Source organism: Dermacentor albipictus, chromosome 8 (genome assembly GCF_038994185.2).
Source record: "Dermacentor albipictus isolate Rhodes 1998 colony chromosome 8, USDA_Dalb.pri_finalv2, whole genome shotgun sequence".
Classification (NCBI taxonomy): Eukaryota; Metazoa; Arthropoda; class Arachnida; order Ixodida; family Ixodidae; genus Dermacentor; species Dermacentor albipictus.
Window position 1 is genome coordinate 23,630,986 of NC_091828.1, and position 16,641 is coordinate 23,647,626.

Below are 16,641 nucleotides of genomic sequence, written 5' to 3' on the forward strand. Positions count from 1 at the left end.
TTGGAAGGGCACATCGATGTTGTCCATAGGGCATTTAGGCGAGCATTATCTTCGTTCTCGCTTCAAAACAACCTACTCGTAAAGAAGAACTTCTCACCCGTGTGCGCCAACTACCTTCTTGTTGTCCCGTCAGGACTGCGTCCAGAAATATTGCACGCCCTACATGACGATCCGACCGCTGGACACCTCGGATTTACCCGGACACTATCGAGGATACAGGAAAGGTATTATCGGCCGTGCTTGACCGCCAACGTCGCCCGTTATGTCAGAACATGCCGAGACTACCAGCGACGCAAGACACCACCGACAAGGCCAGCCGGATTACTACAACCAATCGAGCATCCTTGCCGGCCATTCAAGCAGATCGGGATGGATTTGTTGGGACTGTTTCCGACGTCAACGTCCGGAAATAATTGTATCGTCGTGGCGACGCACTACCTCACCCGCTTCGCTGAAACTAAAGCACTGCCGAAAGGTAGCGCCACCAAAGTGGCGAAATTCTTTGTAGAAAACATCCTGCGGCGACATGGCGCCCCAAAAGTCCTCATCAACGACAGAGCAACGGCCTTTACAGCGGTGCTCTCCCAGGCCATTCTGCAATACAGTCAGACAAGGCACAGGAGGACAACTGCCTACCACCCACAGACGAATAGTCTTACGGAGCGGCTGAATAAGACCCTGCCGACATGGTAGCTATGTACGTCGACGTCGAACACAAGACCTGGGATGCCGTCCTGCCGTACGTAACATTCGCTTACAACACGGCGGTGCAATAAACAGCACACATCAAGCCTTTTAAGTTGGTTTACGGCAGGAACCCGACGGCGACGCTCGACGCCATGCTGCCCCACGTCACTGACGAAGGGAATCTTGACGTCGCTACCTATCTCCAGTGCGCCGAAGCCCGACAGCTCGCCCGCCTACGGATGAAAAACCAGCCGACGACCCTCCAACGACGCTTCGTTGAGTGCCAGCCCGGCAACCGTGTTTGGGTACGGACCCCGATACGCCGACGAGGACTGAGTGAGAAACTATTGTCACGCTATTTCGGGCCCTACAAGGTCATCCGACGTATTGGCGCGCTGGACTATGAGGCAGTGCCAGACGGCATTTCGCATTCACAGCGGCGCCGCACACGGCCTGAAGTAGTCCACGTGGTGCGTCTTAAACCGTTTTACGGACGCTAACGAACTTTCTTTATTTTGTTGTTTTCTTTGCTACGAGTGCTTATTTATTACTTTCGTTTGTTTGCAGCATTGGGTCGATGCTTTTTAAGAGGGGGAATCAGATGTCACGTGGTGGTGACCTTCAATAACACAGTAGCAATACTGCGAACGACGAAACTAACTTTTATTGGGCGAACCTGTGCCCACCAAACAGGCTACACTTACAGCACAACGATAGCGGCGAACACGCTCGGCGATCGTCGAAAATCTGATCAGCGGGTCAAGCGCGTCGGCTTTTATACAGCAGTCATCGAGCGTTCCAGACTAATCGTTGGGACGCGCATGCCTTCTACAAAGTTCTACACCGTTCGCGTCAAGCGATGAAATAAGATAACACAAGGTTCGGCGACAACAGACAGCGGATAGAAGCATCGATAACTTTCCAGAAACTTCGGATACATGCAGGCGCGTCCCGCGCTCTGCGATAACATTTGTTAGGTGGCAAAACGTGTCGCCCAATAAAGACAAGTACAGGTGTCAGTATCTAACGATAATGAGTATGCCATGTCAAACTACCTTGCCCATACCCCACCACCCTGCACGCTCATTTTCGGTTTTACGTGCTATCGTTTGTGTTCGTACTTGTCCCATTGTTTAGCCCTGTTTAGGCTGCGATATGTACCAGCTAACCCGCGTCCACGGTGTATCTCAATGCTCCAAGAATTAGGTTCTTCGTAGATCAAGTAATAGCACACTACATATACATGAGATTGGGAGCTCATCAAAAAGAGTGATGAATATATGCTCGTATGTACAAAAAAAATGCGAGTCATAATATTCATATGCGTCCTCTGCTTTTTTAAAGACAACAATGCAAGCACCCATACAACATGGCATTGTGCACTCTCCGTACAAGCAGTTCGGGCCAGTGCAGTTGTCATTTGTTGATTTCCTCACTGAAAAACTACGACCCCATGGAAACAGGATTGCACTGGTAAGGCTCTCCACATTTATAAAAGAAAGGTTTTCTTGTTTACAGAAAAGGAAGCTGTCGGTTCGCAAGGCTGCGTTTGAGTACAAAATAAAGTACCACTTGGAAAGCCTAAAAGAAAAATACCGGAATTTATAAAGGAAAACCAAACATAAACAATGTGTCAGTGCGTACAGGTGCGATGCCCTTTCAGAAATCCATTTCGTTTATTTTGCGGCTGTGAAAGGCCAAGATTTTTGCTGATTTTCCACCAAAATAGCAGCGCAAGTACAACAGAGTGATTTATCAGGGTGCCTCACTGGGCCAGTTGGTAATCCACAATGAACGGGCACAGCACGACACGGAGGTACGAGGACGAGTGCAAGGTTGGACAAGTGCTGGTATTCGTCGTGGTAGATGTGCTGGATTTATACATGCATACAATAGATCTGAGGAAAGTGTTCACTCGAAAGCAGCGCAGCTATTAAATGCCCTTGCAGGGTTTCTGATACCACTGTTACACGGTCACTTTCAACAGCCGTGGAGTTGAACGGCGGTTCACACTGAAACAGCCTTTCAACTCAACAGCAGTCCACATAGTCCGATAGCACTTCGTAAAATTATTTCGCCAAAGAATGAAACACACGCTGAGCCCTAAAAGATAAAATAATCATTCTAGGCTCCCCCAGAGTGTTCAGTACAGACACATCACTCGCTCTGTTCAAATTTAATGCACAGCTGCACATAATTTTTGGTTCTGAATATGAAATTTAGACTAATGATGACCGCCTTCAGATCACACAAGGCTTTATGAGGGTAACATTGAAGTTCACTCAGGATGAGTACGTAGCTAACAAAAAGAGGGTCCAGAGTACTGTTTCGATGGTGGGACATTTACCTACTTAACACACATGAAAGAAGGACATAGCAACCAATCTACAAAGCTGTTTCTGCCGGCCACTCGAATTAAACAGCTGCGTTTTCATAAGCGGGAGATTGAAATCGTCAGCAGCTACAAATTTGCTGTTGCCTAGTCTATGCTGTGCAAAGTATCTAACAAAGCTACATATGTAAGCATCGCCTGGAGGACAATAGATCTGTTACACTAAATGCCACATATAGTGCGCGATTCATTATCTTGCACAGTAGGGCTCAGTTGGGCTCTGTAGTAGGATGATCAGCCTGGAGAAAGAAGTTGATGTCCTTCATAATAAATCTTCATGACACCCCCTGAACTCGAAGGAGGCTTGTGGGCTTTTACTGGTCTGTTTTTTCGAAGCTTCCGAGCCTTGTTTGGTCATCTAGTGGTGCAAATTTGATATCATCAGATCCATGAAGACGGGAGGATTCAGTGGATACCTGATTTTAAGGTGGGCTACCCTTTTTTGGACTTTATTGAAGCTTTCGTGCTCACGCCACGCTGGCCGAGAGCTAGCGTATGTTAGACCTAGCGCGGCATGGCAGCAATGCACGTTGAAGGAGAAATGCTCCTGGCGGAGGTCATTACTGATGACCTGGGATGGCAGACAGTGTCCAGTCGAAAATCTAGAGTTACGACGAGGCCTCGATTGGCTGACGGCAGTTCACAAAGCGAGATGTCTGAAAGACGTGGCGCAGGTGAACGACGCACAAGGCTTGGCAATCAAGAATCGCATTGTGAAGGTGTCGCGCATGCCACAGATGCGACTAGAACACATCAAAATAGTCATTCGCCCACGGGAGGAACAGAATTTGGAGAAAATTAGCCCTACGGAGGTGGGCAAGGCAATCGTATATGCGGCAGGCTTCAGTATGGAGCAGATTAGTGAAGATGTTACTTGCCCTAACTTCATGCAAAGTATCTTGATGGCTAGTGCGCCAGAAAGGAACAAAGCTGAACGATATGTGAGACTCAGGTCAATCAGAGTGGCAGATAAGGATTTTGAAGTCAGTGCGTATGAGACGGCCCCACACACTACGTGTAAAGGGGTCATTCGCAATGTTCACATTATGGATGGGCCAGCGACACTTGAGCGGAACATCTTTAACGATCGCAATCCGCAGGCTAAGGCGGTCAAACGAATCAAGAACACGGGATCAGTTATCATTGTTTTCGACGCGTTCAAAGTGCCCAAGTTTAGCAGATATGGGCCAAACCTGGTCCGGGGTCTCCAGTATCGAAAGCAGCTGGAAGTATGTTATGCATGGGACAAGCTTGTACATCGGGCGGATGTCTCCGGCACCCGATTGTTTTGAATGCCGAGGTTGTGGGGCTCGGAATCCTAAAGAGGATCCAAACTCTCTGCCTTGTTGCAAGCTTTGTGGTGGGCGACACCTCAGTGCGGATAAACAATGGAGACAACAATGTCAGCTTCGCTACGTCATGTGTGGGCGACGACAGTAGAGAGCCAGGGCGGAGAGCCAGTAGAGAGCCAGGGTGGAACGGAAGGCAGCTGAGAGGGCGCAGCTAGTGAGCGCCAGCCAACGCTCTAAGGGGTGCTAGCGCTCTAGGTGCCGTTCCAGGTCGAGGTAGCGGCTATTGTCTGGGACTCCAAGAACAAGGAGCCACTCCCTTTCTACGGAGGCGCGGGTGCGCTTTCCTGCAGCTGGTGGAAGCGGTGGCGCAGCCGGAGGACAGACCACCTGGCCTTTTTTTTCTTTATTGCAGACTTCGACGTGCTAAATCAAGGTTTACACACGGGCTAACAAGGTCAAGGGTGGCATCAGCGCCGGCCGAGCGCCTCAGCAGCGCCAGGAGCATGTGGATGGAGATGGCGCTACGGATTGGATTGCGCAATTGGAGAGAGAGAATCATCGCTTAGAAGCAGCCATTGATGTGCTTATAAAAGAAAGATCTGAACTTAGGAGCGGCTTACCTACCGGGTACAGCGGTAGCTTAGGACAGGATAGGAAATATGATGACTCAGTTGAGGTACCGAGGTCTGTGGAGGTAGCAGAAGAGAACATAGCTGACGAGGTGACGCCTGCTCTGGAGAAGAGGGCCCTATCTTTGACAATGCGTATTCAGAGCAATGCCGGTTCCGAGCTTAAAGCAAAGATTGTGGCTTTGCAAGAAAGTGTAAATCAGATCATTAGTAGACTGGAGCGGATAGAAGAGCGGGGAAATATCACGGATCAGAGATTAGGCAAAATTGAAATATATCTAACGAGATGGTGGTCCCTGTTATGGAGCGGGAGTGCACTTGGCAGCTAGCCCAGCATGTTAAGTCGGCGAGTGGACTTGAGCTCAAAACTAGTTCGCCGAATTTCCGTCGCCAAGATGGCTCTATTAAATAGTCCATTTAGTATTTGGCAGTGGAATTGTAGGGGGTTAAATCATAAGAAGGCCTCTCTGCAGCAGTTTGTTAGCACTCTTGGCGTGAAACCTCAAGTTATCATGGTACAGGAAACGCTGACGTTAACAGATTTCAAAGCGGAGGTTAAGGATAATGAACAGGGCAGAGGGCTCACTACTTTCATTAGTAGGAGTTTGGCATATATTAGGCATGATCTTCCCATGGCGGATTGGAAGATTGAATGTATTATGTTATAGGTAATTTAGGTCGGCAAAGGCTATGTCAGAGGAACATTCACCTGCTCAACTAGTACAGTAGGCCCCGGGACACGAAGCAGAGTTTCCAATCTCTCTTGACCAAGGCAACTAATCTGGCTAAGGATGCGCCGTCGCTTATGGGGGGACGGGGGGGAATTCAATGCACCCTATCATGTGTGGAAGTGTGTTTATAGCACTACTACGCAGGAGAGACTAAGGCAGCAGGCACTAAACTTGAATTTAACTCAGAGAACAGACCCTTTGTATCCCACCAGATATGGGGCGCCGACATGTAAAGATTCGACACCTGATAATACTTTTGTTCGGGGGGTGGTGGATTCGTCCTGGTCCAATTCTAACATAGATTTTGGTAGCGATCATTACATACTTATGATTACTTTGGTAGTGGCTAATAAAAAGGAGCGCACATTTAGGATGGTTGACTGGAGATGCCTTTAAGAAAAGAAGAGCCCAGAGAATCGAAGATGAGGAAAATGAGTTGACCTTCGAACAATGCACTAGCTTAAAGGTGACGTTGAGGCGTCCACTAAAGAGGTTCAGACTGATATTCACACGGAAGATATGGATAGCCGCCTGGCGCAATTGTTCGAAGCGAAGCCGTTGATGTTAGCGAGATGGAAGGGTCGGTGATGGAATAGAAAGCTTAGAAAGCATGTAGAAGTGGTAAATCAGGAAATTAAATATCATTGTCGGGTAATGTGCAAGCAGCAATGGGATGAAGTAGGCAATTATATTGATGGTCGCATTAAGAAGGGAGGTGCCTGGAGTTTGCTAAGACATTTACTACATGAGACAAACACTAAGTCTTATCCGAAGACTGTGATAGGCAAGGTGGTCCATCAGGCGTGTCGGGACTCCACGGAGCAAGAGTTGCTGAAGGATTTGGCTGAGAGATACTTTCCGTTGGAGACCTGGCACGATATACGCGACGTGATCTTAGAATATACTGGGGACGAAAATGCAGGTATGGATGAAGAATTTACTGAAAGGGATATGAATTTGGCGCTACAAAATTTCTATGGCCGATCGGCATCTGGGCCTCATGGCATTAGGAATAAAATGTTACGGAGTTTAGACGATGGATCAATTGAGTTTCTTGCACGGGAGATGAATAGCCGCAGAAAGGAAGGCCCTTTCCCGGAAGAGTGGAAACTTGTAACTACTGTTCTGATACCCAAACCGGCGAAGGCTATAGAGATTGAAAATCTCAGACCCATTTCCTTGAGATCGTGTTTGCGGCAAGTCGCTGAGCATGTCATTTTAAATGGGCTAACGCGTTATGTTGACGGCAATGGACTCTTTCCGAACTCGATGATAGGATTTCGGCCCGGCTTCTCGGCTCAGGATTCCATGATCAGGATTAAGCATCAGCTCCTTTACCGGCAGACAAGGGATACTAAGGCACGAATAAGACTTGATGTCGAAAAAACTTTGGTTAAAATCCGACATACTTTCATTATACGGGTGCTATCAGACTTGAGTATGGGGCAGCGGCTTTTCCATTTTGTCAAGACTTTCCTTATGGATAGTACGACATGTCTCAGGTTTGGGGAGATAAAGACGGAAGTCTTTAAATTGGGCTCCTGTGGTACTCCGCAGGGATCCGTACTCTCGCCTATGTTATTCAATCTCGCGATGTCGAAGTTGGCTAATACAATGAACGCTGTCCAGGGTATTGCCTATTCTATCTACGCGGATAACGTTAATATATGGAGTGTCGGTGGTAGTGATGGAGAGCATGAGGCTAGGCTGCAAAATGCGGTAACGCTTATTGAAGAGTATTTGGGTCTTATGGGGCTCAAGTGCTCCACTAAAAAGTATTCACTAAAAACTATCCACTAAGAGCCTTGCATTAGAATTCGTACTAGGAAAAGGTCGTTTGTACCCAAAGTTGAAGCAATCAGGGTCCTGTGTTTTGTACTTGAAGCGAACGGATCGAATATTAGAAACATTCAGCGTATTACCAAGAAATGGAGGAGGCCATAAAACTTATAAGACGGATCTCTAATAGGCACAGGGGCTTAGCAGAAGAAGGTGTAGAGCGGTTAGTTCACGCATTTATTATGTGTCATTTCTCGTATGTGGCAGCTATGCTAGATTGGAATAGGGGGGAGAAAAATTAATTGGAAGCTTTTCTCAGAAAAGCCGTCAAGGCTGCGCTTTGTCTGCCTGGGACTACGTCAAACGATAAGTTGTTACGACTGGGTTTGCATAATACTTTAGATGAAATTGCCGAGGCTCAGCGTACGGGACAGAGGGAGCGGTTGTTAGTACACCAGCGGGTAGGTATATTTCAGAGTCAATTGAAGAATCGGTGGCTGTGTGGCACGATGGGGCGCCCCTGCACGACTTGAACGGGAACCTTAGGGCCAATATCATGGTTCGTCCGTTCTCGCGGAATGTGCACCCCGTGCGCAATGTTGGGAGGCGGGTCGCGAGAGCTAGGGCTTTGTTGCCAGAGGCAAATGATCAGGAGGAGTCTGCATTTGTTGACGCCGCATGGATTAATGTGAAAGAAGCTTATTCGGTGGTGGTAGTAGATGGTAAGGGGATCGTTAGAAACGCCGCTTCCATTTATACCAAAGATCCGGTGGTCACCGAAGAGGTGGCTATTGCTCTAGCGCTAATTGATTCAAGAAGCGTTTTGGTGTTCAGTGAATCGCAATCTGCGATTAAATCCTTCTCGAGAGGGCTTGCTGCGGAACCAGCTAACAGATTGCTGCAGGGGAGGGATGTCACTTCGGATACAGTTACTTGGTTCCCGGCGCTCATGGGGACAGCGGAGGAGCCCCGCGTAACCTCAACGAGAGAGAGAGAGAGAAAAAAACTTTATTGGTTCTATCAAGGGGTTTAGCGGTGAGCCGTCTTGCGCTTGCTGCCTTTAAGTGGCGCACAGGGAGAGGCACGAAGATTAGTGTGCCATGTACTCTCTTAAGGGGCTGGATCTCCCAGTCGTGAGTTCAGGGACCAACTGTTAACCTACAACAAGATCACCAACCGCTATTACTTATAGCGCAGGGCATTCCCCCTGCCACATTCTAAATTAAATATGCCACTTAGGCTTCTGCAGGCATGGACGTACCTTAACCCTGTCACGATGAATAAAATTAATCCGCACTGCGGGGTTTCAGTCTATTGTAGTAAGTGTGGGGGTTTGCTCGATTTAGCACACGTGATTTGGCGCTGCTTGGCGTTGGCCCGTGACAGTTCTCGAGGTGGAGAATGGTGGCAGCGGATGCTGCACAATTAAGTGCTGGTGGACCAACTCAGGGCTATCCAGAGGGCCCGTTTGACGGCAGAGGGGCTCGGCCTCTCTGTCCCGACGTCGAAGCAGCCCGCATCAGTCCCAAACTGATCCCTCAGGACCTTAGTAATGTCCTTCATACCATACCATACCCCCTGGACTATCAACCATACCTACAAAAAGTTTCCTGTCCTATATTGCATTCTGAAGTCAAGCGTTCTTTACAGATATCAGCCTCGAATGATGTAATTCGAGGAGAAAGTTGAAACATAAGCACCTGTTTTCCAGGCATAGTGCATTTACGTTAAAACAAATTGTTAGCTGCCTTTCAGGAGGCAGTCAGTGTTCCAAAGGTGGCTGCTTTCATCCCCTTTATAGTGAATGTCATCAATTATATTGGCACCGAAACCAAGCTAAAAGGACTTCAAGACCATGTATGTATCATAGCTGTGCGCACCTCGTGTACCCGGGCTGAGATATCCTTAACACTATACATAATCTTGTTTTTCATATCTGTGAGTTTTCAGTATTCTCTCTTGAGTTCTGTAATGCAACAGTTCAAGTTTCTACTCAAACCCTTTGCGCTGTCTTCGAGCGCAGAGTCTTTGAGAGTGCTTTAGGCCTTCGCAATGGTCCCCTGAAATGGTGGACGAAAGATCGGTGACAGAGGCCACAAGTTTTCATGTTGTTCAGGGGGCACCTCGTGCAAGGCATGGTTTGCCAGGTTGTTTCTTGTTGACCCGTTTTCAAGGCATTATTTCTTGGCCAAACTTTATACGATGCTTTAAGTTCGGTTGAGGTTTGTTGGAGTTGATTCAGGAGCGTGGTACCCTCACTGTTCCTAGAAGCGACATAATGGAGTTGTGTCAAGCAATCATTTAAGGAAGGAGCCTTAAATGTCGTGGCAATTATACCTTGTGAAGTACGAAACTTACCGACCTGCAATTGCAGAAACATTATTTTCGTTGTTGGGGCTATGGTCTAATTCAAGTTTCTTGTGAAAGAAACAATATTTTTCTTGGGGAGTCGAGTAGGGAGAAGGAGAGAGAGATCAAACATGCAAGGTCCGGAAACAGCAGGAATAGATCATCGATCCTAAAGCGTTTTAACGCCTAAACATTGCCTACCTGCATTCAGCTTTGATCGAAGTTCAGCTGCCGTAGCGGGACGTGGAACGTGCGCATCCTGGACTGCAGCACAGTACCACAAGCAACGAACAACATTGGAGAGCGGGTGTTAACAAACATTCTTTTTGATATGTTGAGTGTCTGAGCGGCAACGCTCCCCTACATAGAGTTCACATGTTTATTGTGTCCGCAATGCTGAGTGCCACTAACCGTAAGTAAATTACTTTTACCTTCTTATTTACTGAGTCAATGTCCCAAGATATATTGACGATTTCCGCATTTACCGGCAATCTCTACTTCCTTTTTTATACAGTTCGCAACACAACAGCTCACAAAATGTTCCTTATTATTTTAGCTTAATCGCATAAGCTACTTCCCAGCATCTGCGCCCTTTACAATGCCACTTAAATCACACGTGTTTGCTTGCTTGTCAATAATGCTAAAAAATATCGACTTTGGCAAGATTTCTACAAACTTTTCCTTGCCACAGTCACCTCGTGACCATGTCATTTTATTGGTGTCTGAGCTACATCTAGCGTCCTTTTGACAACTGTGATTGCACTTATGTTCTAACTTGAGGCCAATTTGTCGCAGTTTAACACAGATTGTCTATTCTAAGGCTCCCAGCATTTCTCTGACTCTGCCATGTATCTCTACCTCAGACCGATATGGAAAAGAGCGTGACCTACAAAGAACTTCTCAAGAAGTTTCGCTGCTGCGCAGCCATGTTTCAAGCTCACAGCGTTGGTCCTGGTGACAAAGTCTATTGCCATTTCGGAAACAGCATCGAAGGTTTGGTGGTGCTTTACAGCATTGGCCTTGCCGGGGCTACCGTTGTCCTGAGTGATCCAGAATACAAAGAAGGTAAAGTATGATGAGCAAAAGAACAAAAGAAAAACGAACGAACATAGAACAGATGGCTAGAGATTCATTTTACTGCATATGAAAGAAGTCAATGAAATTTTCGTGCTGTAAATTTTAAACCAAACGAGTTGCCACCTTCGCAGTTGCTGATTCACAAAAAAGTTAGTTTTGTGCGTTAGGGGAACTGATTGCGATAGCAATGAGACAAGTATACTAAGTAAAGTTAGGCGTTTTACCAGCTGCATATACGGCCGCTACTATTCGCTTACTAGGTTAATTAACAAGCACGTCGTCACGCGTACAGAAGCAAACATGAACAGATCTCACTCAGTGACCACTGCCACTCGCTGCCTGAGCGCTGGCGTGATGAAGAGCCCCAGTAGCGCCGTGCGAATCCCTCTTCGAGCTGCCTCTTGCTTCAACGTGAACTAGGCGCGCGAGAACACAGCGCACACGACGCCATGAGCTATGTCCATCCGGCTGCCTAGCCTTGGAACCCAACGCAGATTAGAGAATGTTAGTGCGTCCGGTATTCCGGCAAGCGCGGACGGTTTGCCGAAGGAGCGGGGGCGTAAACGTGAGCGGCCAGATTGGTGGCGCCAGATGGTGGTGAAAAGCTGAACCATACAACACAAAGCCAATTAATATATTCCACTTAGCTGCTGCTGTAAATTTGCACCAGCAGCCAAGCGGAATATAGCAGGTTAGTGCAAATTTAACACTTTGTGTGCCTGCTCGAGCTGCACACCACCAGGCGACTGCACCGCTCCGGCTGCTCACGTTTACGTCCCCGTGCATCTGGTAATCCGCCCAAACAAGCCTCGTTTGGCGGAATAACGGACGTGCTAAAAGTCCCTAAATGTCTCCAAGGTAGGATGCGCGCGGCCGCACTCTGCCCCCCCCCCCCCCAGTTAGAGTAGAAGAGGAGATGCGCACAACCCTTCCACTACCCCCCTTTCCGAGTGCACTACTCTCTTGCGCGCGTAAGAAAATGGCGCGCACTTAGCCTGCGTTCCGTCTTTGCGAACACGAGAATACACCGGCGCATAGAGCCTCTACCCTTCTCAGGTCACCCTCGCATGTCATCGCTGGCGCCTAAGCATGCGGCGCGCGGCAGCGATGTTATCGCACTTGGACTTGATATGGAGCATCCCGGCGATGAAGACGACATAAAATCGTCTGGGTTGTCCGTATAATTTCAATCGCAGTAAAATTCGCAGTGTGAAATTAAGCTATGTGTGAAGCGTACACGTGCACGAATACTATGCTGAAGAGATTAGTAGACCTGATCCTAACTCCGCCCATACATGTCTAGGAGAACTAAGCACTCTAACCTAAATGATACCGGCTGAGTTTGTGTGTAGTTTGCTGTGCAGTGGGTAATACTTCAGGCATAATATTTGTTGCAAATTGTCTCGAGATTTCAGCGATCGATGTGTTTTTTTATGTTTAGGGTATTTTACTGGTATCATCGTGATAGCTAAGGAGAAAGAGAAACACCCTAATGAGAACCAGAGACTCTACCATAGAAAGATACCTGGGTGCTACGCCAAATGATGAGAGTGGAAATAAAGTAAAAAATAAAAATGAATTGTGGGAGTTTAAAGAAAGCAATAGAAGAGATCCCTAATTCACGTTGAAAACATTTAACATGAAAAAAAAAACATTTAACGCTAAAAACATTTAAACTTGAAACAATTAACGCTTTATATGCTCCAAGTATCCGCGCACTGACTCGGTTACAGAGATGATACAGCAGTGTGAATTAGAAACGCTGGAAATGAGAAGAATAAAACATCGACTCAAACTTTTTTTTCCAGATAATGCATAGGGCATTAAAAATAAATAAAGAACATTATGTGAAAGCGCCTATAAAACGTGGTTCGAGAAAAAACCACAGCAGGGTACTACAACCTATCAACACACGCACGGATGTATATCGGTATTCCTTTTTTCCTGATGTAATTGAACTATGCCAAGTGATGTTGTGGAGAGTGTGAACATGCAACAATTTGAGCTGGGTGTCGATATGTTTTTGAGAAATGGTGTACAAATTTTGAATTCTGATTCATGATTGCTCATTAAAGTGCTTATGAAATGTATAAGTTCTTCTTCCCTCCTTGTAACGACCCTCACTGGAGGGTTAACAGTATGACCAAATAAATAAACAAATAAATAAACATGAAAAACAAGAGTATATGCAAACACAATCTAACAAAAGGAGCACGAAGACTGAGGAAGCTCTACAGCACCTTATCATGCCCGTTCACATTACGATGACGATAAAGAAGAAAAGAACCGCGACTTCAGACGGGACGTGGCGAATGAGTGGACAAGACACGGGTACCGCTCGGCCTGTCCACTCCTTCGTCACGTTCCGTTTGAAGTCGTGGTTCTTTTCCTCATTAAACATGCTGGACAAACTGGCCCAACGTTCTCCTCTCTTGAATTAGGATGATGCTTTAACTCGGGGCTACCAACCAATGCTACCTATTACGCTACATGTAAAACGCAGAAATCCTTTTGACATGCAAGCAATGAAATGATTTGAATGACGTTTGTGGCACTTAGGAGAAAAGTTAATTTCTAGTGACTACTGGAAGCACAATATTGATGTTGACCCTGTAAATTTTTAGAGAAACAACCAAAAATTGAAAATTTTCATTAAAACGGAACCTAGAAGTTTACATATAAGTCACTCAGCACAAAAATCGGGTATCGCAATTCATTTAAACTGCATCAATCAGAAACCTAAAGCGAAGAAATATGATATATCAATGCATATCTAAAGTGAATTTGCTACAATTTCTACAAGGGTTTTGTGGAAGTCGTACTCATATGCAGGGTGTCGAAGATAAAATTCACCAAGGTATAAAAAACGACAGTGCCAGTGGATTGAAACAAACTGAGCGGTGTTCAGGATCCCGCGACTATGTCTGTTGTATTCTTTTTTTGTTTTGTAAAGTCAAGTATTAGAATAAACTATTTGCCAAACTCTTTAACAATTGGCTTCAGCAACAAACTGCCAATATGAAAGTTGTACACACCTTTAAATTATAGCCGACTTAACTGTTTGAAACTAAGTATCTTTGATAGAACGTCTTGTACTTACCCGTAAAGAAACCTCGCAAAATACAAGAACAATCATATCATAATGCCACTATTTCTGCGCCCCCAGACGACCGATCAGAAGAGGCATTGATAGCATGCCTTTTTTCAAGACTAAGTCGCATGCCACTTCGCAATCGAGTGCATAGAGTGTGTGGTGGTGACAAAGGTGTGTAGCACTTTGGCGTGGCGTATGAACATTTCATAAACATTTCATTCGCTCCACTTGTTGAATGAAGCCCGAAGACAAAAGGCGACAAAAAAGAAAAAAAGAAAGCTCTGACTTGGATAAATATTGACCGCAGAGCTGTCTATACAGGAAGAAAAATGCAATTATCATGTTCATGAATTCGTGTGGGATCACATCTTACTAGTGAGAGTTACTTGCGCTTATCTTGCCACCACCGGAAACTCCAAGCCCCTCCTGGGCAGCGCTGCAAAGACAAGCCGATTTCATTTCTCGATCGCTCGTAGCGGTGCTACGACGTGGTTACTTTGTATTTCACGCGATTTCCTTAAAGGCAAGTACAAGAAGCCGCTTCAATGGTACTTAGTTGCGAACACTTCTGTCAGCCATTTTTAAATTTGATTGAGAACTTTTGTATTGGCACTTTCTTCATGAAGCCAATGTTTAAAAACTTAGGTAACAAGTTACACTAATTATTTCACGCTGCAAAACAAAACAGAAAATATCCAAGACTAGGCCGCGATATTTTCAACACCACTGAGATGGTTCCCGCCCCCTAGCGCACTCCATCGATTTTACATCATTGAGTATTTTTAGCTGGGACACCCTGTATAAGTGGTGCATCTGAAAGCTATGTGTGGAACATGCGTTCTTTTCTTTTGCAGCTTTAGATGTACTAATACATACAGTTTACAGAGTTGTGATCTCATTTTCAAACGCTTTAGAGTCTTTTCTTCTGTAGCTATGCACTTTTTAACTATTGATATAAGCACATTGCCCGCTTAATTAAAATGTATGTTAGGATAATTGAAACGATGTAGTAGGTCATCCTCTCCAGCGCATTTGCGCGTGAATGCCGCTTGCGCTCGGAGTCCGTGCACTGCCTAAACTCTCGCCGCTGTGCTGCTCCTAGTACGATCAAATAAATACGTTACCGCATCCGCTACCTGCAGACACTCAATATGTGTTTTTTAAAATGCAACATTGGTGCAGTGGTTGCTGAAAAGAAAAACAATTTCTCCCTCCCCATTTATTTAGGTGGGAACTCCTGAGCTGTAGTTTAAAGAAAATCAAAAATGATGTGACACACAAAATTTTTCAATTCATTCCGCCAAAGCCCTGGCAAGCAGTCGCATTTGAAAGCGTACATTGGTATTATTTAGAACCATGCACACAAGAAAGCTATTCAGTCAATAAACCACGTTAATCAGACAGGCTATCAACAGTACCGATTTGGTAGATTTACGCCTGAGTGCATGTAGTTTGTGGAAGAGCTGATGATTTGGAGCTTTGGGAATATCCCAATTTTAAGACGTTTAGGCTTAGAAGACAAGCGCAAGCCTAATTGAAAACGTCCTCATTAGGAACAACAATTCGAGGCTTCTTTGTTAGGTAACAATGTTTTCTCCATTAGACGATACATTCTTTCTATCGGAAGTAATATTTAAATAAATAAAATGCATACACCTGTGGAGAACATTTTGAGGTAAGCTATAAAAAGTTAACACAAATCACAGATTACCACACTATACTATGGCTTCCTTAGCAACATGCACTTAAAAATCTGATCTGAAAACAGGAAGACGCAAACGTTCCTTTTGGGAAACTGAATTGGGATGTGCAAAAGGGGGGGGGGGGCTTGGAAGAGATTGGTCTTGGAAATGCCCTATTTAAAATAAGTTTGGGAGATACCTTAAAAAGTGCGACAGGGATTCGACAAATCATTTTGGTAACGTGGAAAAACATATTATTTCTTTGTTTTTTCTGCCCAAGGTGAGGTTCAAGAACACATGAAAAACTGTAATGCGACACATGTGGTGACTGACCTTCGCTATTCCTTCAAGTTCAGCCCTAGAGACCAAGCAAATAGCATAAAGGTAAATTTTTTTTGCTTTTTCTTTGTTTGCTGGTGTAACTATACCAGTTTATATGATGCACTAGTGAAAAACTGACGTCTACGGATAACGGAAAAGCTCTCTCAGACAACTCTTTAAAAAATGCAGACTGGATCTACACGTGAGCGAAGAAAACCATGTTGTTTGCAATATCGTTGCCCTTGTGTAAATAGAGACTCTATTGAGTTAGAAGAATAAAAAAAACGTGTCGCATTGGCTCAGTTTGATGTCAGTTGCAATCAAACGAAAGGTCAGATCATGTTGCCAGAGAAAGGCCTGTGGAAATTATTCGTTTATGTTTATTTTAGATATACAAATTATACGGTAAAGGTAAATAAAACTGGGGCTAAATATTCCTTGCCATCAGGTGGAAGCAAATCCATATGCGCTGAAGAACGCGTGGTGCTTTGCAGAATAAGATCCTGTAGCGGCTATCATCCAGGCCACTTTCTTGGGCATTCCACCACGTGCCCAAGATTAGCCCAGGGAGCATTAGCCATCGCTGTTCCCAGCTCGTGAAGCAAATC

General features: G+C 45.6%; 1 protein-coding gene across 3 annotated transcripts in view; it reads left to right on the forward strand.

Annotated features, from left to right (window-relative positions):
- The window catches only part of LOC135907763 (uncharacterized), a 331,017-nt gene that overhangs the window by 234,828 nt on the left and 79,548 nt on the right, over positions 1-16,641 (forward strand). For all 3 annotated transcript variants that reach the window (XM_070523168.1, XM_070523169.1, XM_070523170.1), the window contains 3 exons: positions 2,032-2,160; positions 10,723-10,924; positions 15,993-16,096. In XM_070523168.1, coding sequence (XP_070379269.1) covers positions 2,032-2,160; positions 10,723-10,924; positions 15,993-16,096 — 435 coding nt within the window. The remainder of the gene's footprint in view (positions 1-2,031; positions 2,161-10,722; positions 10,925-15,992; positions 16,097-16,641) is intronic.